Source organism: Tasmannia lanceolata, unplaced genomic scaffold (assembly GCF_043159265.1).
Source record: "Tasmannia lanceolata isolate RefF3 unplaced genomic scaffold, GAP_Taslan_0.1 ptg000003l, whole genome shotgun sequence".
Lineage (NCBI taxonomy): Eukaryota > Viridiplantae > Streptophyta > Magnoliopsida > Canellales > Winteraceae > Tasmannia > Tasmannia lanceolata.
The window spans coordinates 25,334,379-25,362,038 of NW_027518680.1; the positions used below are offsets into that span (position 1 = coordinate 25,334,379).

The 27,660-nt window shown below is 40.2% G+C and overlaps 1 protein-coding gene across 1 annotated transcript; it reads left to right on the top strand.

The window, feature by feature from the left end:
• Window positions 1-887: 887 nt before the first annotated feature.
• Window positions 888-18,506, top strand: UBC37 (ubiquitin-conjugating enzyme 37). Its single transcript, XM_077373078.1, has 6 exons — window positions 888-1,141; window positions 1,216-1,285; window positions 1,380-1,485; window positions 17,512-17,610; window positions 17,698-17,823; window positions 17,912-18,506. The coding sequence occupies exons 1-6, from the start codon at window positions 991-993 to the stop codon at window positions 18,344-18,346; spliced, it is 987 nt and encodes a 328-aa protein (XP_077229193.1). The 5' UTR covers window positions 888-990; the 3' UTR covers window positions 18,347-18,506.
• The last annotated feature ends 9,154 nt before the right edge of the window (window positions 18,507-27,660 follow it).

The following is a 27,660-nucleotide window of genomic DNA, read 5'->3' on the forward strand; positions in this document are numbered from 1 at the left end:
TGTCTCCTTCCGCCCTTTACATTTTCACGGTCAGGCATCATATAATTTCTCCTCTTACAAGATACTTTTTTTAAATTAGGTTCTCTTACCATCCAATTATGGTGGCCTGGTGGGACTACCCGAATGAGTTAAACTTTGAAGTTGCCCCGCACCTTTTTTTACCCAGAATTTATCTGGGACTGGGAACTTGAGCGCACTTGAAGTAATTTTCCTTTTATTTTGGTTTTTAGGTAAGGTGATTCTCTCAAAAACAGCGGGCCCAACTATGTTTGGGTGATCCAAACCATTCATTTGTTAGGCCCTGACTTAGATAGGTTGTCTCCAGAAAATCATCTCATAGGATAATCCCAACCCATGATCCCAACCTATGGGGGAGATTTTCTGGGCACACCATATGGTCCATATCTATGTCAGCTGTAAAAGTAACTATTCCTCATTGGAAAATTACAAAATTACCCATATATCATTAGAAAGTGAACCCAAAAGAAATCTTATTATCTAGTGACAATGACCAAAACACAGGGGTGCAACTCGGGTCGGGTTGGGTTGGGTTGATCTTGGGTCGGGTTCGTGTTCGGGTTGAGTTTTCCCAACCAGGTTTGAGTTCGGGTTGAGGGCTTGGGCAACCCAACCCAAGTGTAACCTGATATTTTTTATCATTTTTTTAAAAAGTAAGCTTAAAAATTCTGGTTGAGTAGGTTTGGGTTGGGTTGAATTCCGGTCGGGTCAGGTTTGGGTTGGGAAAAAGGGTTCCTCAAGTCGGGTCCGGTTGAACCTCATCGGGTTGGAACGGTTCGGGTTTGGGTTGAGTGTTCAGGTTGGACCCAACCCGACCTGACTTGCACCCCTACGACCGCTAGATATTTTTAAAGAAAGCCTTTTTCCAATTCAAAGTTTCAAACCGCTCCCGCGCGCTAATTTGCCTTAAAAACAAAATTGAAAACTGCAAGCCCAGAAGCGTTATTTGCAAAGGGAGGCGTGTGAATAGTGATGGCACATGCCGCAAGGCTCCACCTGCGAATGCAGAAGGAGCTCAAGCTCCTTGCCACCGACCCCCCTCACGGTGTCTCTCTCTCCCTTCTTTCCGATGAAAATTCCACTTCCTCTTCTTCCTCGTCCTCATTGTCTACCATCGATGCTCGTAAGTTTTGATTTGGGAGTATTATCTATTACTATGGTACCAAATTCAAACCCATTTGTTTGGTTGGATTATAGGTGTCAAGGGACCCGAAGGAACCGTTTACGCCAAAGGGGTTTTCGACATCAAGATTCAAATACCGGAGAGGTTTACTTTAGTTAACCATTCATCATTTGTCATCTCTCTTTGGGGAATTTTATCATATGTGTTGTGTGCGTGGCTTGAATATTTTTGTTTTCAGATATCCATTTCAGCCTCCCAATGTGACGTTTGCGACACCCATCTACCACCCTAATATTGACAATGGAGGTCGCATCTGCCTGGATATTCTCAATCTGCCACCAAAGGTACGGTCGGGAATCCTAGTCTTAGTACTATTTTTTTTCTCTTTTCAATGACAAATTTGAGTGATTTTACACATTAGAATCCTTGTCCAAATTATTGGTCACATCCATTTCGCTTTTGTTGATGAATAATGGATCAATGTCGATCTCTTGTAAAAAGTAGCCAATTCCGTACATTGTGATGTAATGGGTACTTTGGCTCCTCTAAATCGTGCAAGTTTGTATGGTCGATGAAGCTTTTCAGTCTTCAATTTAGGTGATCGACCTTCAACTGGGAGACCAAGTTTTTCATACTTCTACTATCTATGATAATAGTTCAGAGCTTTCCTCCAGATGTACATGTGGTGTGGAAGATGTTACTTCGCATCCATCACTCAAACTCTGGCACTTTGGGAGACATCATGACAAGTACGGACTAGTCAGGATCTGCATTATGAATAGCCTCATCGTTCTCGTCCATAGTGAGTGGATCATCCAAATCCTCGGATTGAGCACTACGATCAAAGGGTCTTCTATTTAAGGGTCATTTTCATCCTCTTCATCAGCCCATTCTGCTAGAGTGTTCTAAGGATTGAACTCAATGCGTGGACAGTCTGATGACTTGTGAGTCGGCTCACGACTCTTGAAACATTTGAATGTAGTAGTCTATGGTTTGGGTCTTATAGTCCATGGCCCACACTTGATTCGCCAATAAGTGGTCTCGCGACTGTACTCTTAGGTGGAAGGGTAGGCAATGGTCGACTAGTCATGGGACCTCTACTGGGTGAGCTAGGAGGGGCTCGATCTATGTCCCACCTTTGAGATCATTGAGACAACTTCTTGACTTTCAATGCCAATCGAAAGACATGGTCCGCCATGGGCTATGTGTGAAGGGAGAGTAACTCCTCAATCTGATACAGGGTGGGATTCCTCTGTGTATTTTCTCACGGATTCCGCACCTTGTCGAAGGCCTAGTAATCATTGGTAGAGATTGGCCCTGAAGTCATCTGGAAAGTATTTACTTTTCATTTTCCCCCTCATTTTGGCCCATCTATCTATCTTGGGCTTACCTCTTTGAATTCTCCTTGACTATGTGCGTGTTTGGCGTACCGTTTAAAACACCGTTTGGCATTTGAAACACCGTTTTGGGGCCAAATGGCCGTTTGGGAGTGTTTGGGTGCGCAGCCACCGTTTGAAACGCCGTTTGAAACACCGTTTTGAACCCTCAAAACGGTGTTTTGCAAACGGAGGGGGGGAGGTCCGTTTGCAAAACGCCGTTTTGAACGGAGTTTTTGGGCTGTGGGTTTTTACGTGTTTGCCCTCACCAAAACTCATTTTTATGTATATGCTTGCGATTTTATGCGTAACGTCAAATACCAAAAAAGTGGGGGTGTTAATATCATTCTTGAGGACACAAATTTGTTAAATTGTTAATATTTAATTCAAAACAAGGGGCTGCTGATATCATTATATGATCACTTAATTTTGATTTTTTAAAGACAAAAGAATTAAAAAAATCCCTAGTTTCTTACTTTCTTCATCTACTTTGCAAAGTTGCAAACCCTCTCACGCCTCACTGCCTCAGCGCCTCCACTCGTCCGTCAAATCCGGCAAATCCAGCCGTTAAGAAGAAGAAGGAGAAGAACCCCAAGGGTATAACCATTTTTTTTTTTTTGGCAATGATGTTTAATTTTAGTAGTGTTTGAATGAGATCCTAATGGCCTTTTAATATTGGGCCTAATGAGAGAGTAGTTGAGTTACATTGAGGCCAACCAAAAAATGTCCTTTTTGGTCATTTTACCACTAAAAATCTGTTTTGGGGCATTTGCAACCAAACACACAATACCTCCGTTTGCCGTTTAATATGCCGTTTTGATCTGGCCAACCAAACATGAAAACGCCGTTGGGCAAAACACCGTTTTGAACCAAAACACCGTTTTGTAAAACGGCGTTTTAAACGCTATTTCAAACGGTATGCCAAACACACCCTCTGTATTGGACATAGTGGGCAAATCTAGGCTGCAATCAAGGGATTGCCTTGATTGCTGTAAATCTGTAACAGTAATTGTGACCTGTAAATTATCTTGCAATCAAGGGATTGTGATAGCCTTGATTGTTGTCTGTAATTTTGTAACTATCCCTTCAATCAAGGGATCATGATTACCTCCACACTTGTATAAATATCATACTCTAGCATTGAAAAAGTAATTCGTTTGGTCTCTAAAATTTTTAACCTGGTATCAGAGCACAAGGTCTACGCATCTTTTCTAAACTTGCAATATCTTTTTCCTTCTTCCTTTTGCAATAGACATTTTCCTTAATCCTGCAAGTTACTTGCTCTCTAGCTCTTTCCAATCATCATGGCAGACTCCTCTATTCCACTATCAGATTCTTCTCATGAATCTTCACTTCCTTTACCTTCAGAAACAAGGATTTCCAATTCTGGAAACTCTGTAGATGTGTATTCCTCATCACCATATTACATCCATCATTCTGACAGCCCTGGGGCTGTTCTTGTCTCCAAAGTTCTTACTGGCGACAACTATTACAATTGGTTGCGTGCTATGCGGATGGCCTTGAATGCCAAGAAAAAACTGGCTTTCATAGATGGTATTCTTCCTCGACCGACCACAAATTCTGTCATGTTCAGCGAATGGGACCGAGCCAATGATATGGTCACGTCTTGGCTGCTAAATGCCGTCTCTAGTGAAATTTCTGACAGTATCAACAATGGTGTTTCAGCTCATGATGTCTGGATTGAACTGAGAGAACAATTCTCTCAAAGCAGTGCCCCAAGAATCTTTGAACTAACGCATTCTATTGCCACATTACAGCAGGACAACCTTTCCATTTCTGCATATTACAGAAAGTCAGAAAGCTCAAGTCCTTTTGGGATGAGCTCTCTTCAATTTCAATGGTTGGCCCTTGTACATGTGCATCTTCCAAGTCTGCCGCTTCTTTTGAGCAACAACAACGGTTGATGCAGCTGCTAATGGGCCTAAATGAGTCCTACAGTTCAGTGAGGAGTAATATTCTTGTGATGGACCCCTTACCAAGCGTCAATCGTGCATATAATCTTCTTATTCAAGAAGAAAGGCAACGTTCCCTTCATGCTCAACCGAAATCATTTATAGAGAACTCTGCCATGGCTGCTTCTCGAACGAACCGACCTCCTCAAACCATCAACACACCCAAATTCCAAGAACGTTGTGTTAATTGTGGGAGGGATAACCATACAATCGATAAGTGCTTTAAGATTCATGGTTACCCTCCTCGTAAATCCGCCAAGAGCAATAAACGCAACTCCAAACCTGCAACTGCTCAGCAGCAAAATCGTCCTCAGCAGTCGTTTTTCATGGCCAACGCAGTTGGTTCCTCTAACGGCCATCAGCAACACACTTCTCCTCCAAATATTGCAGGAGTTGAATCCGTCCAACCACAATTTTCTTTTACTGCTGATGAATACCATAAGTTGTTATCTCTTATATCCACTGGTAACTCAACCCCAAATGCCAACCTCTCAGGTAATGTTTCAGCCTGCTTGAGTGCCTCTACCCCATATTGGATTATTGACAGTGGGGCAACAGACCACAGGGCTTCTGACCCCTCTCTTTTATGCTTTGCATCACCCACCTCAACCATTGAACCAGTTTCCTTACCTACTGGTCAAACTGCGCACATCACTCATATTGGCTTCACCATGTTGACACAATCTTTACCCGTTGATAATGTTTTATGTTTGCCCTCCTTTAACCATAACCTTCTTTCTGTTAGTGAACTCACTAAAAAGCTAAATTGCTCAATCACTTTCTTTCCTGAACATTGTATTTTGCAGGACTTGTCCTCGAAGATGGTGATTGGGTCGGGTAAACAGTAAGGAGGTTGAAATCCCAATAGGCAAACCAAGAGGGGGGGTGAATTAGGTCTAATTAAAATTCTCTACAATTTGCAATTTGTTTAAGTCCTAGAAATTTAAAGTGCGACTAGCCCTTGTTGATTAATGAATAAACAAGTAAAAGATATTACCACAATCTTGCACAAAGGAGAGAAGAGAGAAAGAGACAATGTACACGAGATTTATACTGGTTTGGTCTATCAGAAGACCTACTCCACTCTTCACGTCCACGCGCGAGTTCTACTATTTCGATCCTCCTTCAAATGGCCGGATCAGTGAGCCAATTACAGTAATCAAGCTTCTCCTTTCGTGGGTCGAAGCGTAGAACCCTTTACAACCAAGCTTCTCCTTTCTCAAGGGCCGAAGCGTGAAATCCTCTCCTCAAACAAGCTTCTTCTTCTATAGGGTTGAAGCGTAGAAACCCTCTTTACAAAAAATGGAAAGAAGAAAGAAATAAAAGCTCTCAAGCCTCTTAAAGGCAAATACAACTCTCAAGCTCACTAAATCTTCAAATGATAGAAACTAGATGCTCTTGGAGACCCTCTTGACAAGCAATGGATGCAAGTTCAAATGCACAAGAGGTAGAAGATGATTCCTTTTGATTTTGAAAGATAAAGCTCAAAGATTTGATAAAATGATGTTTCAAAAGGTTGGAATGAAGGCCTTTAATGGTGTTTAAATAGCCCTAAAGGATTTATGACCGTTTGGGGGCAATACTGTAATTTTTGGGTTAGGTACACCTACCCTGCGTAGGCCCCAACGGCTCTTTTGCCCGACCGGCACTGTTGATCGCCCTTATCGGGCGCCCTTTTATATTTTCAAAATTCAAATCGCCGTGGTCGACCCCGAGGGCTACCTGTCCGATAAAAAATTTGGCTCAAGAACCTTCTGCGGTCGACCGGCCCATGGTGGTCGTCCTCCAAGACCTTCCTGGATGGTTTCTGACTTTTCAGAAACTCCATCCGCGGTCGACCGGCTCGCTTAAATTCGGTTGATCCTGGGATTCCAGGTATCATCCCACGGTCGCTCGGCCTAGCCCGGTCGACCGGCCTTGTGTTAAAAACTTGATTTTAAAAGGTTATTCCAAAGGACTTTGGGCCATCATCTTTGGGCTTTAAATATTTGTTTTCAAATACTTTTTGTGAGTTGTAAAGATAGATCAAAATGAGTTTTGAAAACACTATGTCATGCAAACATTAAATGCCAAGAGGACTCTAATGCATTCTAAACACTAAAGAACCTTGAGTCTTCTCTTGCTTCGATCTTCTTGATTGCTTGCATGGCTTTCTTCTTGTCTTGAGATAGTCTTCAAACTTGATCTCACACTTGTGGTTCCCTTGAATCTTCGATATAGAATACGACTTAAGGATGACCACCAAGACTCGACTTTCTCCAAGACTAGCCCTTGTTCTTCTTGCTCCAAGTGTTGATATGAATGTAACCTGTCTAAATCACAACGCTAGCAAGAACATTAGCATCATATAATCAATTTGAGTTTGTAGATCATCAAAACATAGGTAGGGTTGAACCCTTGGGCTTACAGAGGTTTTTACATCCTTTAACCACACCAGGCCAACCAAGCTTCTTTCCCTTCCAACAGCATATCATTTGATTTATGGCATTGGCGACTAGGGCATCTCTCTCACTCTCGTCTTCAAACATTGTCCAAGAACAATTCGAGTATTTGTTTTTCTAATAAATCAATATGAGGTATTTGTCCACTTGCCAAGCAATCTAGGTTAGCATTTCCTTTGAGTTGTATTTCTTCAACAAGACCGTTCCTTACTTCACAACAAAGGGATTTTTCACCAACATAGTTGTGTGGCCACCCCACAACAAAATGAAGTGGTCGAACGGAAACACAGGCACCTATTTTCAAGCAGCTCGTGCTTTGAGGTTTCAAGCAAATCTTCCATTAGATTTTTGGGGTGAATGTGTTCTCACTGCCACCTACCTAATCAATCGTGTCCCTACTCCTCTTTTGTCTGGAAAAAGTCCATATGAGGCCCTTTTTGGCCACCAACCCAACTACGATCACATTCGCATCTTTGGTTGTCTTTGTTATGCTTATTACATTCATTATTCTGACAAATTTGATAGACGCGCAAAAGTTGGAGTATTTGTCGGGTACCCTTTTGACCAAAAAGGATATCGCATCTATGATATTGAGTCTCACAAGGTGTATACTAGCAGAGATGTAATCTTTTATGAGACAACTTTCCCATTTCGAGATGCCTTACCTCCAAACCATAACCCTACTCGTGTCCTACCTTTACCCATTCCAGATTTACAAACCGATTCTTCCTCACCCACTCCTAACACAAACCCTTCCCATCAAACCCACTCACCCACGCCATCAAGTGAACCACTCCAACCCAATCATACTCTCTCTTTACCATCTCCAACCCGACAACCATCTCTCATTCATCAATCCCAACAACCTATCCCATCACCACGCCGCTGTACACGGACCACCAAACCTCCAGTTTATCTTCGTGATTTCCATTGCTCTGCTGTCGACACAAACCGATCATCTTCAAGGACATGCTTGCAAGGTACCCGCCATCCTCTTTCCAACTACTTGAGTTATGATAAGTTTTCACCATGCCATAGTGCTTTTCTTGCTAAGATAACCTTTGAGAGCGAACCAAGAACTTTCCAACAAGCTGTCCAATTACCTGAGTGGAGAGAAGCAATGGCAAGTGAGATCCGAGCTTTGGAAGACAATAATACTTGGACCATCACTTCTCTCCCTCCAGGAAAGCATCCTATTGGATGCAAATGGATATATGAAATTAAGTATCGGTCTGATGGTTACATTGAAAGACATAAGGCACGCTTAGTTGCTAAAGGTGACACCCAAAAAGAAGGTCTTGACTATCATGAGACCTTTGCACCTGTAGCCAAGATGGTAACTGTTCAATGTCTTCTTGCTATCGCTGCTATTCAAGGCTGGAACATTCAACAATTAGATGTCAACAATGCATTCTTGCATGGTGACCTTACCGAGGAAGTTTATATGACCATCCCACCTGGTTTTTCTCGTATGGGGGAGAATAGTGTGTGCAAGCTAAACAAGTCCTTATATGGTCTCAAACAAGTTTGCAAAGTTTTCAGATGCTTTGATAAGTGCTGGCTTCAAGCAATCCAGGGCTGATTACTCATTGTTCTCAAGAGTTAATAGTTCTTTGTCAATCTTCATATTAGTTTACGTTGACGATATCATCATCACTGGAAATGACTCTCCTTCCATTGAGCATCTTAAGACTTACCTACATGGTAAATTTCACATCAAGGATCTTGGTCCACTCAAGTATTTCTTGGGTATTGAAGTGGCACGATCCACTAAAGGCTTATACTTATCACAATGCAAGTATGCTTTAGAAATACTTGATGAAATGGGCCTACTTGGTGCTCGAACAATTGATTTTCCAATGGAGCAAAATTTAAAGTTGGCTGACCGTGATGGTGAATTTTTGGAAGATCCTTCCTCTTATCGGCGTCTCATTGGTCGCTTGATCTACCTCACCATTACTAGACCTGACATTGTTTTTAGTGTTCATATTCTTAGCCAGTTCATGCATGCACCTCGAAAACCACACCTTGACGCAGCCATTCGTCTTCTTCGATATTTGAAAGGAAGCCCAGGACAAGGAATTTTACTTTCTTCATCCAGTGCGCTTCACTTAATTGCCTATTGCGACTCGGACTGGCCTCGTTGTCCCATGACTAGCCAGTCCAGAACAGGTTATTGTACTTTTTTGGGCAACTCACCAATTTCTTAGAAAACAAGGAAGCAAAATACAGTGTCAACCTCATCAGCTGAAGCAGAGTATCGAGCCATGGCTATGGCTGCCTGTGAGATGCAGTGGTTAAAATATTTGTTAACTGATCTCGGCATCTCTCATCCACGGCCCATGACTCTCTTTTGTGACAATCAAGCTGCTCTTCATATTGCTGCAAATCCAGTTTTCCATGAGCGGACCAAGCACATAGAAATTGATTGTCATATAGTTCGAGAAAAAATGCAATCAGGATTACTACGGCCTTCACACATATCATCTGCCAACCAGCTTGCAGATATCTTCACAAAGCCTTTGGGATGAAATGCTTTTCGCTCTATTATCGTCAAGTTCAGCGTGTTGAATCTCCACGCTCCAACTTGAGGGGGATTTTTGGAAATACTGGGCAAATCTAGGCTGCAATCAAGGGATTGCCTTGATTGCTGTAAATCTGTAACAGTAATTGTGAGCTATAAATTATCTTGCAATCAAGGGATTGTGATAGCCTTGATTGTTGTCTATAATTTTGTAACTATCCCTTCAATCAAGGGATCATGATTACCTCCACACTTGTATAAATATCATACTTTAGCAATGAAAAAGTAATTCGTTTGGTCTCTAAAATTTTTAACACTGTTTGTTTCCACGGAACGAGGGCAACGTCTTTTAGTTTCATTGTCACAAACTTGACCTTTTTGTCCGCAGGAAGTTCTTTCTATTCGAAGAAGTGGTCAACGCTATCGACTCACTCAAGGGATTCTGCAGGGTCGAGGTGACCCTTAAAATCCCCGACATCAACCCTAATACTAAAGTTGCATCAACGCTCAAAGGGCCTCACAAGCCGATCGTCAAACTGCGGCCGGAGTCCATCGTGGGATTGGCTCGGCTCCTCGTAAGGCCCAAACACTTCATTTGAGTCAAACTGGCCCTCTGAGGAGTCGTCGAGATCTAACTCTTAACCATCAGCCTCACATGTTTCAGGTGGGTTAGGTGGTAGTGGTGACCTAGGTGGTACCGTGCGTCCTGGCGGTACTAAACTTAGATGCTCACGGGTCCCAGTTAGGGTGGTGCTAATATCTCCCAACATGTTGGAGTGCTGATCCAACGTGGCCTGCTTGTGTTGCTGCCAAACCCCTCTTGGCTGAGGTCGACCTGAGCCCCGATGTGGTGAACTGGCCCTATTAGCTACGGCCAATCTAACGGATTTTCTGTGCAGGACAACCAGAACATCTCAATTGACCTTAACTATGACATCCTAGGAAGAGGAAACGATTCCAAGATTAGATCATTCATTGGCAAGTCAACGGTCGTTTTCTTTGATGACATCCTCATTTATAGCTAGGATGAGGAAGTACATTTACAACACCGCAAGGCAGTGCTTGAAACCTTAAGAAAGGAAAAATTATTTGCTAACTTAAAGAAATGTGTCCTAGTGATAGGAAAGCTGATTTTCTTGGGGCTTGAAGTGTCTGCATCTGGAATCAAGCCAGATGATTCCAAGATTAGAGCTGTTGTTGAGTGGCCAATACCGAAGAGTGTTCCTGACATTTGGTCTGTTCACAGTTTGGCTAGCTTTTACCAGTGATTTATAAATGGTTTCAGTGTGATTATGGCTCCACTTTCAGATTTCTTGAAGAGTGGGAAATTTAAATGGACACCTCAATCCTGAGAGCCTCTGAGGAGATTAAGGCATGCTTTACTAGTGCACCGGTTTTGGCATTACCAGACTTTAGCAAAGTCTTTGAAGTGGGCTGCGATGCATCAAAAGCCGGCATAGGTGCTGTCCTAAAGTCTTTGAAGTAGACTGAGACGCATCAAAAGTTGGCATAGGTGCTGTCCTAAGTGAAGCCCTTAGGCCCATTGGGTATTTTGGAGAGAAATTGGGTGGAGCAAAGCTAAATTGCTCTACCTATAACTTAGAATATGCCATAGTGAGAGCATTGCAGCTTTGGCGTCATTACCTCATCCAACGAGATTTTTGATTTATTTTCCGATCATCAAGCTCTGAGATTTCTGTGGGGAAAACTCAAACTCAATCCCAAGCATTCAAAATGGGTGTCTTAGTTGCAAGAATTCACATTTTCTATTAAACACAAGTCATAAACACAAAACAAAGTTGCTGATGCGATTACTCGTCGATTTTCATTATTGAATACCATGAAGATTGAAATTCTAGACTTTGAAATGTTGAAGGAACATATCAAACAAGACGAATACTTTGGTGAAATACAAAAATCAGTTGAAGATGGCGGCAACACTGAATTTTTGATGGATGGTTTTTTATTCAGTGATAGCTGTTTACGCTTAACGAAAACTTCCCCAAGGTCGAAAGTGATCCAAAAATTGTAACTTTGGGGAGGACCAAACAACATGGCTGATAAAAGAGAGTTTCAATTGGCCTAAGTTGGACAGTGATGTTTAGAAATTCATACAAAGGTGCTGGATCTATCTTGTTTTTTCCTTTTTCTTTTTTTAATTGAACTTCAATACTTGCCTTTACCTGTCCCGGATACTCCTTGGATAGATGTCTCCATGGATTTTGTGTTGGACTTGCCGAGGACACCGAGAATGTGGGGATGGGATAACATAATGGTTGTTGTGGGCAGATTTCGCAAAATGGCACATTTTATTCCTTGTAAAACAACCATGGATGCTTGCCGCATAGCAGACTTATATTTCAGCCAAGTAGTTCGATAGCACGGCTTTCCCATTACCATTGCATCGGATAGAGACTCCAAGTTCATGAGGTGGAGAGGCCTATGGACGAAATTAGGGTCTGCTTTGCAGTTCAACAGCCTCTGTCATTTGCACTCTGATGGGAAGAACGAAGTTGTCAACCGAACACTAGGGAACATGTTGAGAGCTCATGCTAAGAACATCAATTGGGATCTTGTCGTTCCTAAGATTGAGTTCAAGTTCAAATGAATGCAAAAACGTACAACAGTTCGCTCACCTTTTCAAATTATTTACAGGCAGAATCCAAAAGGTCCTCTTGACTTTCTAACCATACCGAATGTTGTAACTGGGTTAAAGGTTGAAGATAGGATCATAGACTTGCAGGCCATTCATGCTAAGGTCAAAGACAACATTGAAAGGGCAAACCAGAAGTAGAAAGAGTAGCCTAACAAACATAAGAGACAGCTCAACTTCGAAGAAGGTGATCTAGTTTTGTGTATCTTTACAAGGAGCGATATCCACCTGGCGAGTGTTACAAGTTGTGCCGGAAGAATTTGTGACATTGAAAGGTGCTGAAAAAGTTTAATGACAATGCATATCCTATTGAGCTACTTGACGGCATGAACATGAACCATTTGACACCTTAAACACCCGAAGCAGTTGAGAAGGTCTGAAACAGGAATGCCCAATTCATCTATTCTCAGCCACAACACTGAATTGCAGCAATAAAACTACAATCTTGGGCGCTAATGGTATCAACCTAGGATATAAATAACGCCAAACCCTTTTGCATGGACAAAGTTTAGTTAGATTAGTTGAAAAACACTGAGCAAAATCGCTACACGTTGTGGAAGAATAAACTGTGTAGAACAAATTTTTTGCTTTAACCCAGGATTCCTAGGGACTAATTGATTTTTATTGTGATTTAATAAACACAAATATAAAACCTTTAAGTTGCTGTAGAGAAGAACTCGTCCGCTTGATCTACTCCTCGAAAATTTGCCGACGCTCTAATCGACGCGAAACCGCAAGTTGAATCGATGGATTCCTTTTGTTGCACAGAGGATCTTGTAAACAACTCTTTGTTTACCTTATAATCTGATTGAATCAGATTATAATATGGGAATTATTGTTTAGAACAATGGAGATTAGTTGGATGAATGCCTTTGAGTTCAAAAACCCAAAACTAGTTGATGAATAGAGAGAGAGAACAAAGGGGACGAATTTTCTTGTGTCTCTTTCAATTTCCAGCACATGGATTATGAAAGAGCTGTAGAAAACTCTATTCTTTTGTCTTGTATTTATAGAGATTTGAATTGCCTTTGATACAATCCAAAGTTTCTAGAGAATTATTAAAAAACAAGGAAACTGGTCAAAATTGGGAGTTTCCAATTTTGAAACAAGTTAGTTTTTTTTTTTTTTTCAAAATAGAAACCAAACAATGTGGGGAATGTTTTTATAAATTCTTGGACGTTTAGAAAACTCTAAATTGGGCATTTTTCCAAGTTGAACACGTGGGTTGCTTTATTGAATAAAAACAATCCCTAAAATATCTCCTATACTCTTTTTTCTACTTTCCCGCTATAATGCTGTAAGTCAAATTTTGAGTTCATTTTTGGACAAGTAAATGGCCGAATTAGAAAAAATCATAAACTACAAAGTTGTATATCTTTCAAAGTTCTTCGAAACAAGTACTTACACATTAATTTTGGCCAAGAGGTGAGTAAGTTATGACTGTTTTAGTAAAACGAGTCTATAAGCTAAACTTACAATTGTTTATTTAATTTTTTAATTAAATAAACATATTTTCTCCCATCCAATGGGATAAAAGCTCCATCCATATTTTTCTATAATTCCCAAAATACCCTTTAGTTAACATTTAACTAAATTGGTATCCCATTGCGTCCCATGGTGTGTATACACCATTAGAACTATGTAAATCTTTCCCTTTGCATCAAATGCCACAAAAATAATTCATGTGTGCGAACCAATAAATGCAAGACCCCTATCAAATAGATGTAAATAGGTCATTCGAGTTGTGAGTGGGATCGTAGCAGGGATTTAACGGTAGGCCCTGCAGAACCCACAAGTGGGCCCCACTGCAATTATTGCTCCGTAGCTAATGTTACAATCGCATTGAGTCAGTGGCCGCCACCCTGAAGATAACCGTCAAATCATCATACCCCTAATCACATCGAATATGCAAGTCTTTTCTCCAAGTCTACATCTACCGAGTTGAGTTCTACGGGGGTTGGATATCAACTACCCCCTGGGCTCACTCACGGTATACCTTTCAGTCAAGCAGTGTTGGCCCACAAATGCATTTGCTAAAACCATTTCAAAACTTATTTTAAGAAATCCTTTTTGATAAACACTTTATCAAATCCACCTGGTTATGTATTTTTCTAGGCCTATTGCTCTGACCAAAACTGTAGATGTTATCCTATAAAATAGGTGGAGAATTCCATGTCAGGTATCACTATTGACCTCGAAGGTTTGTCCAACACTCTAGTACTACCCTCTGGTGACTGTAAGAGAATCACGGTTAGATAGACAAAAAATGAGAGACTCGCCAACAAACCAATATGACCCCTCAGGTCAAAGGACATGTAAAGGGTCCTGTCTGGTAGAATAGCTCAACTATCTCCTGTCCACAAGCTATTCTAATTTGATCCTATTCAATACGCAATCTCATTGTCGTACCCATTTTATCTTGCTTAGGGTCCATTACCTGAGTGATTGAGATAAGTCACTCCACATCTCATGCATGTTGGCAAGATAGATGCTAGTTGTATACAGGAGGAGGTGTCCAACCTCAACCCCAACTAGGAACTACTAAAGTCTGCAAAGAATCCGGAATCCCATATCTCCTTGCTCCCTAGGATTTGTGAATCCATGAGCAGGGGTTTTCTACTTTGCTACCTAAGGACAAATACGTGTCAATAATAAGTGATATATCACATATATTTAACTTTTAGTACCCATAATTTGTCATGAAAAGAAATTTTTATTGATTAACATGCGAAATATACTGGGTTTTAGGGCACCAACTCTAACAACAATTACAGCTGTTTTCTTTCTCGCTGCTCATGGATAGAGGCTTCTGTTTGGTTGAGGATTAGATATCTTTGTGAATTTTCGGCAAGCTAAACTTCATCCTATCATGTCTCCTGGCTGAATGCAAGTTGGGTTCTGAAAATTCATAGAATTCCATTCGTCCCCACGATTGGAATTGTAGTCTCTAGAATTAAATCTTTTAAGACTGACTTCCCTCATTGGATTTCAGTAGTACAGTTTTCCAGAGATCTGATGTTGTGCAGTACTAACTTCTATTGTTTTCTGGTGAACTGTTGATGGCGTGTTATACATGAGATCTTAATTGAAAGAGTTGAAGCTCTTATAATTCCGTTCATAGAAATCTGCCCTGGATTGAATCTGGCTGATGCACTGATTAGCGATTGAATTGGTTGAAGATCAGACGTCTTGATCATTGAGAAGGTGATGGACTGATCAGATCGAATGTCGCCTAGTGTCTGAGCTTTTGATCATATCTAAACTCTTAACAAGCACAAACTAGGAGTTCAGATCCCAGTCACATTCCATCTAAATTCAGATAAAGCTCCAGATCCAAAAGCGCAACCCATATGGAATTCATTCAAGACGAACTTTACAGGGCCGTTTGGATATGCGGATTTTAGAACCTTGGATTTCCTCAAAATCCTAGATGGGAGAGGAGAGAGAGAAGGAGACCGTCTGTTTCGCTTCTATTTAGAAGCTTGGATTTTAAGTAAGAAATCCAGGTTTTAGAAATTTGATGCGGACAAAAATCACCAAGAATAGTTCGGTTCATTGGCGTGGAACAAGTTTCTTATTTTTTAATTTATATTTTCGTCATTTTATTTGTAGTATTATTTAGGGCATCAAATCTTGTTCTTTTGGCCTGATTTTGGTATTTTTAGAAAGGTTTTTTGATTAACTATCTAAAGAGCCCAAGATTATACGATTTGGACTTGATTTGACAAAGTTATAGGCGTTTTACTAATATGGTATAGGTATATTATGGAATTACTACTTTAGGTAAGTTTTAAGTTTTATTTATGTTATTTTAGATGGACGGTTATGATTAGTTGCTTGGATATTAAGTTAGCTTTTAGGGTTTCTTTTACGGCGATGATTTTTTCACCCCCCCTGCATTACGCATGCGCCCCCTTTATTGCATAATTTGATGTCAAAAAGCGTTAAAGTTGCCCACTGTTCACGTCAAATCATGCAATAAGGGGGGCGCATGCGTAATGCATGGGGAGTGAAAATATCATATCCCTTCTTTTATTAAAAATATATGTTATGTAAGCATTGTAAGGGATTTTGATTATTGAATGAAATTTGCCTTTGGCTTTTGAGTTCTTTTGAGAACTTTTGGTTGCTTGGATTAGCACCTGCAAGAGTATTTTCTAGTTTCACTCTGAGAAACTCGACTTCGACGGGATCGAAGTAAATCACATCCCCTTCGACGGTGATCGAAGTATTCTATTCCCTACGACGGTGTTCGAAGGGCCCATTTTTTCATTTATTTTATCAATCTTGCATTTGCTGCTGCGCAACGAAGAGTGTCCAGATTTTTGGACTGCATCAAAATCTCTCCCCCATCCAGAGATTTCTACAACCTGGAAACATGGGATGATCTCCTACTCTCTTGCTGACGGAAAGTAGGGCGAGAAATAAGAAAACGACGGATGGTCTGCTTCTCTCCTCTCCCATCTACGATTTTGAGGAAATCCAAGATTCTAAAATCCACATATCCAAACGGCCCCTACGGGAATAGGACTTTAGATGAATTTATACTTGAGGAGGTTCGGGCCTTCAACAGCCAAGCAATAGTTCTTTTTTCAAATCCAAGTACTATCTTGAAGTCCTCCTTTGCATCTCACCTTGTCACTGCCGAATAGCCCAGACCTAAATTTGGCCCTCCCTTTATTTTATTTTGGATCTGTCAAGCACGATTTCGGCTACAGCAGAAATTGAACCATAAGGACTGGCTGTGTTAATCCTTGTTATGAACAGTAACTGTTGCTGTCACTTACGGTAATTAAACACTTCCCCTGGTGACCTTCTCCCAAACGGATTTATCACCCACACCGCTGTGCCAAAATTGTATCAAAAACTTATTTAAATGAACCTTACCAAGACAACTCGTGATTGCAAATTGTAACAGCAACAGTCTGAGTGTCTCTAAAACTTATATTCATTTCAGGTTGACAGCATCCGAAGTTAAAAAAAAAACCATTTTCTCAAAAACCTTGGTTAAACCAGAGGTGAAAATTTAGCTATTTAATTTAAAGTTAGATAAGCAACTGATCCAAGAGTGCATTGATACCAAATGACGAACTGCCGGCCTTCCATAAGTGCATACTTCATGCATGACCCTGTCTAGAAGTTTTAAATTTGAGTTAAACTGAAGAATTTGATCGTTTATTTAGCTTGGTAAATTTTGTTAGCAATTTTATTTTCTATATGCTGGATCTCCTGTACCATATTCATTAATTTTGCACTGTGAAAATAATTCTTGTTTGGTCAGGAATTAGGTTGCATGAATGCCTTCAAAATTGCATAATTTTCTCATTTAGAACCATTCAATATATAATTTGAGGTGCAGAATCTTCAGATATATATGTATGATGATATGATGAAATATTGCAGGGGGCATGGCAACCATCTTTGAACATTTCAACAGTGCTAACAAGCATTGGGTTGTTACTGAGTGAACCCAACCCAGATGATGGCCTAATGTGTGAGGCTGTAAGTATATGTTTGTGAAAAGTGTCTGTGCAATGGGAACTGGACTAGGGGACACCTTATTTTTGAACTTATTTCGTTGGATTGCAGAGCAGGGAGTACAAATACAATAGACAAGCTTTTGATCAGCAGGCACAGTCCTGGACTGAGAAGTATGCCAAGCCAGGGGCTAGTGGAAATACTAGCAGTGGAGATATTCCGGTTAACTCGAGCACGGTAACAAGAAACAATTGGGTTTATTTCTCCTAACATGCTATACATACACCTATTGCTGCAGCTGTTTTTTTTTTCCTTGGGATTTCAGGTGGATGTTGACAGAACAGACACTGCGATTAAAACTGTGGTGAATGAGTATGAGGGGAATAGGAAAATGTTAGGTGGAATCAGCAAGAAGCTGTTACTGGAACCCTTGGTGCAACTAGAGAAGACAAGTGATACTAAGGAAAATATAGTGCCTGTTCGCCGGTTATCACTCTCACATTCCCAGAGTGTTTTTGCAGATTCAGCTAAGTCCCTGTCATTACCACAGATTGTTAATGACAACAAACAACAGCTTTATCAAAACCTTGATGAGAAAGCTTTGAGGGGCAGCTTTAATCAACAGGAGGAAGTTTTGACGATCCCTACAACTGTGATTGTCTCTGACAGTGAAGAAAGTGAGGATGAAAATGGAAAATCCAGGTCAAGAATGTCCCTTATAAGGAGGCGCTTCGCAGGAAAACGGAAAGTTAGTTCTTGAAACTGAACTGTTTTCTCCCAAACTGATGGGATTATTTTGGCCTCTTCAGTAATGGGAAAAGAAACTCAAAACAGAGTTATGACATTTTTAGCACAGCTTTTTCCTTGTTAGATCTGTGCAAAATCAAATTATTAGTAACTGAAGTACCTTATTTCAAGCACTTGTTCTTTAGAACATACATATTGCATTCTTTAATAGGGTCTTTGGTGGGGGAGTCTATGGCTGCAGATTCTAAGTAATGGTAGGGCAATGCATATGAAATATGTCTAAGATGCCTCATTGTGCTAAGTTGTTTCATACTGCATATGAAGTATGCCTAAGATGCCCCCATTGCGCTAAGTTGCTTCGTATGGAAATGCCCTATTGCGTAACTATTGCACCTCACTTTATATTGACATGATAAGAGCCAAATTTCCATCATTTTCACGAGAGAAGTGATATATCGGCTGTCTTTTCTTCCCCAGGCCACGCCTCTAGTGTATTTGTGACTTATCTTTTTACACTACAAGGGAGTGACCCGGGGAAGAAAAGTGGCAGAATATATCATTTCTCAATTCATGTTGCGAACATAGACTAGTACTTTAGGAACTACTTGTTTTCCTAAACTTGTTAGGATGGCTAACTTTAGAAGTGATCCTCCATTGTTTCATACCATTGCACATAGCATTGGCACAGTTAATCAGTCAATATTGAGTCCATAGGACCAGTAACTCTCCCTAGTCTGTAGATACTCCCCCTTACCTCTTTAGAACATTCATAGGTACAATCTATTAGAAACATCTCCATAGGTTGGCCCACATTGACTAGGGTTTTGAAGGCAAGGTAAATCTCTATTTAAGAGTTTACAACTAGAGAGAGATGTTGGGTGACCTAACCTAATTCCTAATTTTAAATAGGGATAATTACATTTACACCCCCTCTAGTTTCTGACACATCCACTTCAACCCCTATAGTTTAAAAAGTGACAAAGACATCCCCTTTAGTTTCGTTTTGTTTAAGGTTTGCCCCCTCAGCTGAAGGTTCGTCCATAGATTGAAGGGTTAGGATGATCCGATGGAGCTGATTTTTTGGGCACACCCTATCTATGTCAGGACTCATCAAATGAACGCTTTGGGATCATCCAAATAATGTGGGCCCATACCCGAATCCAAAGTGTTTGGTAGTGTTTGGATTCGGGTATGGGCTCACATTATTTGGATGATCCAAAGCGTTCATTTGATGGGTCCTGACATAGATAGGGTGTGCCCAAAAAATCAGCTCCATCGGATCATCCTAATCCTTCAATCTATGGACGAACCTTCAGCTGAGGGGGCAAACCTTAAACAAAACGAAACTAGAGGGGATGTCTTTGTCAATTTTTAAACTATATGGGTTGAAGTGGATGTGTCAGAAACTAGAAGGGGTGTAAATGTAATTATCCCTTTTAAATATGGATGTTTCTCAAATAGAATTTCTCTACCTTTGATCTACGGCTTTTACAAAACCGTAACACAAAAGAGAAAAGAAGATAAGGCTCACAGTCACTTTTGTATAGAGTTGTGTAAATTAAAAAAGTCCCCTGTCGTCTCTCTCATAGGTCCTTTACTAACATACAGAAGAATCCTTCTAAAATATCCTAATTATCCCACTAACAATTACTAAATAATAGGAACTAATAAATTTCAAGTTGCTTTTTTTTTAATCTCCTAACAAAAGTACCTCTTAAAATATCCTAACTCCCTTGATCCCAAGCTGTTGCTAGCTTTTAAAGAAAAGAAGAAAATAAATAGGTACTAAATACTTGGGTTTCCTAACGTTTCTTTGAGAGTTGGCTTTTGCATTGGATGCGTCTGCATCAGGGACCAACACATTTATGAGGCTTATTCTAGCGTTTTCTCTGGTTTGTTCCTGATTTACCAAGGCCAAGCCTATGATTCCATTGATATGAGCATCCAAACTTGGTTAGATTGGAAGAACCTTCTAGTAATGTATGGATGATATTCCCCAGGAGCATATTCAGCCGGCGGATCACATAGATCACAATGCATCAGCATCAAGTGGGTTGGGTGAGGGTCTAGAATTTAGCTAGAGGCTAGAGAACAAGTTACCCATCTTTCGTAACAGTGGTCGAGTTTCTTATTTGACCTGCAGTACCAAGAGCACAGCTAACTCTGGGTTCGAGTGGTATTTCACCCCTAACCACTACTCATCCGCTGATTCTTCAACATCAATAGCTTCATACTTCCATTCCTTCCACCTTCAAATCCATTTTCAAGAAATGGCCGAGGAGGGACATGAATAGAGACAGACCAACTTTCGGCAGCAACACTAGGAACATTGGCTCCTAAGCGCCCTTACTAATCTAATAGGCCCAGCCCATACTAAACGCGAATGCGATTGGAGCTTTTCTCCTGAAAGACTCTCCGGTTCCTCTCCAGCCACACCCCCAACATATATGTGGGAATGCCCTCCTCCATAGTTTTTCTAATTTTGAATAGACTTTCCCTTTTTATAATATTAGAGGGCTCAATTTCGAAATAACTTTTTACTGAAAATTAACTTTTTAAAAGGGAAATGATAAATGCGTCCCTTTTCATCGCATGGGACACCCAACTGCAGTGTACTTGGCAATCAAATCCATTTAATCCTTCTTATGTGAAGTGTTAGAATATGTGTGTGAGATCCAACGGTTGGATTGGGTTAAGATCTCACCGTTGGATCATCTTAGAGGTAGATTGGGTAAGTTGGCTAAATGAAGCAACTAGATAAATTAGCCAAGTGGATTAGAAGAGGCAAGCAAGAGAGATTAGGAAAGTAGACTTGATTAGGTAGATTTGAATAGGATTATTTCCTTCTATAATTATCTTAATTCCATTCTATGTTTATCATGTAAGTGCTCTATATAAGCATACCTTGAGATTATTGTAAAGCATCCAAGAAATTCAAGAATAATAGAAATTCTCTAAAATTCTTCATGGTATCAGAGCCAACGATCCTGCGCTGACCACAACGCTAGCGAATCCGTCCTCCGGAGGACGGCAGATCTACCCGTCCGCCTGGCCACCATCTTTCTACCATCCTTGTATCCCATCCCCATCCTAGCCGCAAATCAGCTCCTTCTTGTGCCCATTCCTTGCACTCCATAGATGACGCAATAGCCCTCTAGCATTGCCTTTGCCGTATCAATCCTGACTCCTCCCTCTATCTCGAACCTACATCCTTGCCAGAAATACATTGGAAGCCACCAGTTGCAGAGCTTCTTTTAGCAGGTAAGAAAGACATTGATGTTTCTTTGGCGATGCCATAGTTGCAAAACCTCCAGATTGCCGATTTGGTGCCAATTTGATGCCGGTTTGGTGCTGCGTTTGACTACCGGTAGCAACTCATCAATGCTGAATACGCTGATTACCATCGATCGATTGCAACGGCTCCTATGTCCATGCTTGGATCAATGGCATCATCATCTCTCTCGCTGCATCCACTGCTGCTTGGATTGTGACATACACACCGTTTACATGGCAATGCGTGACTCTGTTTTGTTTCAGGGATGTTTTTCTTGATATAAACAACAGCATTCATGTAATATATATTGGAGATGGTGCGGGTATTGAGATTGTTCTGTGATGCTACTTGATATCCGTGAAGGAAAAGGTAAAGTAGAGCAAAAGAGACAAGAGTTCAAGCATGGCCTCAGAGGAAAGAAAGAAGTAAAGAGCTGGTAATGGCACACTCTTATTTTACACAAAAGACCCTCCGTATTTTCCATTTAAATTCCACCCCAAATTTAATATCAGCAACCCATTTCATTTCCATTTGCTTGCTTTTCACTCCCTTGCAAAAGCATGTCTAATCATTTGTCATGCAAAACCTCTCTTTTGTCATTAAAAGTGAAATATCCGTGTTGTCGTATTTCACCCTGTCCTAGCCGCAAACCTTTCGTTGCCACTCATCTTATTTTCTTTTTCTCCAAATTCTCAAATCTTTATTTTTTTAAAATTTCAGTTGAGGTACCTTTTCTTAAGGTGCGTGCCTGAAATAGTGCTCTACTCGGTTGAGGTGCGTCGGTTTGAGGTGCGTGCCCGAGAGTAGTTTCGAATTCCCATGAGGATCGGTATTCTAAAACCGACCCATGTTGTCTTGCCCACTGTGGCCCTTTCTTGCCCATTCCGGCATCGGTCCGTAGTGGCTCATTTCTACTCGCCCACCAAGGCTTGCGTATCCTCTAGCCCCATCGAGGCTATGATCTAATGGCTTTTAAGCCCTCTTCGTGACAAAATGTCAAGCGGCATCTTCTTTGGCAACCATCATCAATAATCATGGGCATCAACATCAATCTTTATCAGAGGATCTTCGTCATCGACTTCTGGAAGTGCATCAAATCAGTTGATTTTGATTACATTTGTAATTTGGGGAATTCTATTGTAATGGGATTTATTATTATTATTATTGTCAAACGTATATCGATTTTCAATCCATATACGTTTGAGGGGGCATGTTAGAATATGTGTGTGAGATCCAACGGTTGGATTGGGTTAAGATCTCACCGTTGGATCATCTTAGAGGTAGATTGGGTAAGTTGGCTAAATGAAGCAACTAGATAAATTAGCCAAGTGGATTAAAAGAGGCAAGCAAGAGAGATTAGGAAAGTAGATTTGATTAGGTAGATTTGAATAGGATTATTTCCTTCTATAATTATCTTAATTCCATTCTATGTTTATCATGTAAGTGCTCTATATAAGCATACCTTGAGATTATTGTAAAGCATCCAAGAAATTCAAGAATAATAGAAATTCTCTAAAATTCTTCATGAAGTACATCAGCCCATCTGCAGTCATTGATACACTGCTGCTGGGTGTCCCAAGAGATGAAAAGGGGCGGTATTTGGGCCAAATACAGCGAGTAGTTTGGGAAAACATCCCCTAGATCATCAAGAGTTGAGTACTAATATGGTAATTTTACCGAAGAGAAGACTACAACTTACTATCGTCAGCTAGATAGGACGAAAATGTGGTATCTACAATACCATGCCCAATAAACATCCCATCCCCAAGACAAATTATTACAAAATCAATATTTTAGCCTTTTCTTGTCTGACCCGAAAGTGAGGCATTATAGATCGTGGAGTTCGGGTAATCGAACCAAGGTAATTTAAACATAAATGGGTCAGACTTGTGGTCATCAGTTGGATAAACAAATATGATTATGATCATGTGGCACATGTGGGGCCCGAAAATTAGCTGCTAGGAAAGAGCCTAAGTGCATTTTTTTACCATTAACCATCCATTTTGGTAGGGCTTTGCTAAAATGAAATGTAATTGGGTGAAAGTAAAAGATAAAAATGTTAATATAATAGTTGTTAGGCTCATTCCTATTAGCTAAAATGATATACAATAATTGGGTGTAAGTAAAAAGAAAAATGTTACTATAATAGTTGTTAGGTCCATTTCTATTAGACACCTTTCTTGCCCCGCTTATGTTACTTGTACAAGATTAGACCTACCGGTGGCTACAAGTATGACCAAATAACATGAGAATCATAGGCCATTGATTCACCGAGCCACATCTAGGGTTCCACCAAAAATAGCTAAACCATTGATTTTTGTACTCCATAACTTATGCATGGGATGTCCATATCTCATGCATTTTTATTTGCTTCACCATTTTTTACCAGGTTTTTTTTAACCAACAGTGTCCATTTTTTACTATGTTTTTTAGCCACTAGTGTATTAAATCTAAAATTTTCTGGTCCCATCTGTTTTTTTTTGCCATGCCATTTTTTCCAAACGAGTCATTCTCATGTAGCCATTTTTAAATGCATGGAAAAAACGGCAAGGAGATAAATAAAGTACTAAATATGATTAGATTGGTAAAGTAGTTCACTTATACTTAATTCGTAGACAGAGATGATCATTAAAGATCAACATAAGATCTATCAAATGGACGGTCCTGATCAACCAAAGATGGGCACGCTTTATTACATGTGAAATACGAGCGGAGAAAAACCTATAAGGGGCTCACTTATTTAGGTCTATAAGCGTAGTGTTTATCTACAGCAGGAGATCAGCAAATGAATTATTTAGGTCTCCTAAACTTTATTTCAACAAATCTTGGAGAATGACGCTACTAGTAGGTCTTTATTGGAGATGGTTTACTGGGTTTAACGTTAAGTGGAGCGAAGAAAGTGAGGATGAAACCGGAAAATCCAGGTCAAGAATGTTCCTCATAAGGAGGCGTTTGGCAGGAAAACAGAAAGTTAGTTCTTGAAACTGAACTGTTTTCTCCCAAACTGATGGGATTATTTTGGCCATTTAAGTAATGGGAAAAGAACCTCAAAACAGAGTTATGACATTCTTAGCACATCTTGCTCCTTGTTAGATCTGTGCAAAATCAAATTATTAGTAACTGAAGTACCTTATTTCAAGCACTTGTTCTTTAGAACATACATATTGCATTCTTTTAACTTCGTGCATGATGCATAGGGTCTTTGGTGGGGGAGTCTATGGCTGTAGATTCTAAGTGATGGTAGGGCAATGCATATGAAATATGTCTAAGATGCCCCATTGTGAGGTTGCTCCATTGTGACCTAGTGGTCACGGGCTCGAGTCACGGAAACAGCCTCTGTGCAAAGCAGGGGTAAGGTTGCATACATCCAGCCCTCCCCAGACCCTGCAATGGCAGGAGTATCGTGCACTGGGCCGCCCTTACGCCCCACTATACTACGTTGCTTCATAATGCATATGAAGTATGCCTAAGGTGCCCCATTGCGCTAAGTTGCTTCGTATGGAAGTGCCCTATTCTGTAACTATTGCATGTAACTTTATATTGACATGATAAGAGCCAAATTTTCATATCATTTTCACGAGGGAAGTGATATATTGGCCGTCTTTTCTTCCCCGGGCCACCCCTCTAGTGTATCTATGACCAAGGTTTTAAATTTCGGTTTCGGGGGTAATTTTGGTCCTCACTGAAACTGAAACTTTAGCCGAAATCCCAAAATTTCGGCCAAAATTTGGTAAAGGCGCTCGAAATATCCTTTTTTTGAGCCGAAATTTCAGTACTTTCGGCTGAAATTCTATAGAGGAATAAAAATATTAATATTTTATCAAAAATTTCGTTGAAATTTCTGAAATTTCGATCGAAATTAGGTAAATTTTGGCAATTTCGGTTTCGGTTTTGGTCCTCACCGAAATCCATTTCGGATTTCGGACGAAATTTAAAACCTTGTTTATGACTAATCTTTTCACACTACAAGGGGGTGACCCGGGGAAGAAAAGGGGGAGAATATATCGTTTCCCAATTCATACTGTGAAGACATGCTTTTACTTTAGGAACAACTACTTGTTTTTCCGAACTTGTTATGATGGCTAACTTTAGAAGTGATTCTCCATGGTTTCATACCACTAGCACAGGTGAATACTGAGTCCATAGGACCAGTCCTTTCCCCTAGTCTGCAGATACTCCCCCTTACCTCTTGAGAACATTCATAGGTACAATTTATTAGAAACATCTCCACAGGGTGGCCCACATTGACTAGGGTTTTGAAGGCAATTAAGGTAAATCTCTATTTGAGAGTTCACAACTAGATAGAGATGTCGTATGTTGAGAGACCTAACCTAATTCCTAATTTTAAATATCGGTGTTTCTCAAATAGAATTTCTCGACCTTTGATCTATGGCTTTTACAAAACTGAACACAAAGGAGAAAAGAAGATAAGGCTCATCCACTTTTGTAATTTGTATAAAATTGTGTCCCTATCGTCTCTCTCATAGGTCCTTTAATAACATACGAAAGAGTCCTAAAATATCCAACTATCCCACTAACAATTACTAAATAATAGAAACTAATAAATTTCAAGTTGCTTTTTTTTTATCTCCTAACAAAAGTAACTCTTAAAATATCCTAACTCCCTTGATCCCAATCTGTTGCTAGCTTTTAAAGAAAAAGAGGAAAATAAATAGGTAATAAATACTTGGGTTTCCTAACTGTCTCTTTTGAGAGTTGGCTTTTGCATTGGATGCGTCTGCATCAGGGTCCAACACATTTATGAGAGTTATTCTAGCATTTTCTCTGGTTGGTTCCTGATTTACCAAGGCCAACTCTACGATTCCATTGATATGAGCATTCAAACTTGGTTAGATTGGTAGAAACTTCTAGTAATGGATGGACGATATGCACCCCGGATGGAGCATTCAAACTTGGTTAGATTGGTAGAAACTTCTAGTAATGGATGGACGATATGCACCCCGGATGGACGATATTCACCGGGTGCACCTTCAGCGGTCGGATCACATAGATCACAAAGCATAAGCTTCAGGTGGGTTGGATGAGGGTCTAAACTTAGCTAGAGGCTAGAGAACGAGTTGATTTTCTTGGAGCATGAATGAATTTCTAATTTTGAAATCTAGGTTATTTGGTCTAATCCAACATTAAATAAAATTTCCCTCTTTATAATATTAAAGGGCTCAATTTGGAAATAATTTCTATGAAAATTGACTTTTTAAAATGAGAAAAGTGTTTCTGCGCAGGTGCGCAGGCCTGCGCACAAGTGGCTTAAAAAGCCAGCGATTGGTCGCTTTTTGTGGACCCCGCAGAGGTAGACCTGCCATATGAACCAATTGGTAGTTTTTTAAGCCACTTGTGCGAAGGGAGCTCACTGCGCACATTCGCATAAACACTTTTCTCTTTTAAAGTAAGGTATTTGGGCCAAATATAGCGAGTAGTTTGGGAAAACATCCCCTAGATCATCAAGAATTGAGTACTAATATGGTAATTTTAGAAAACTATAACATTTTTCATCGCTGTCGTGTCGTCACTACAACTTACTATCGTCAGCTAGATAGGACAAAATGTGGTATCTACAATACCATGCCCAATAAACATCTCATCCCTAAGACAAATTATTACAAAATCAATATTTTAGCCTTTTCTTGTCTGACCCGAAAATGAGGCATTATAGATCGTGGAGTTCAGGTCATCAAATCAAGGTAATTTAAACATAAATGGGTGAGACTTGTGGTCATCGGTTGGATAAACAAATATGATTATGATCATGTGGCACATGTGGGGCCAGAAAATTAGCTGCTAGGAAAGAGCCTAAGTGAATTTTTTTTACCATTAACCATCCATTTTGTTAGGGCTTTGCTAAAATGAAGTGCTATAATTGGGTGTATGTAAAAAATGAAAATGTTAAAATAATAGTTGTTAGGCTCATTCCTAGTAGCTAAATTGATACACTATAATTGGGTGTAAGTAAAAAGAAAAATGTTACTATAATAGTTGTTAGGCCCATTTCTATTAGACACCTTTCTTGCCCCGGTTATGTTACTTGTACAAGA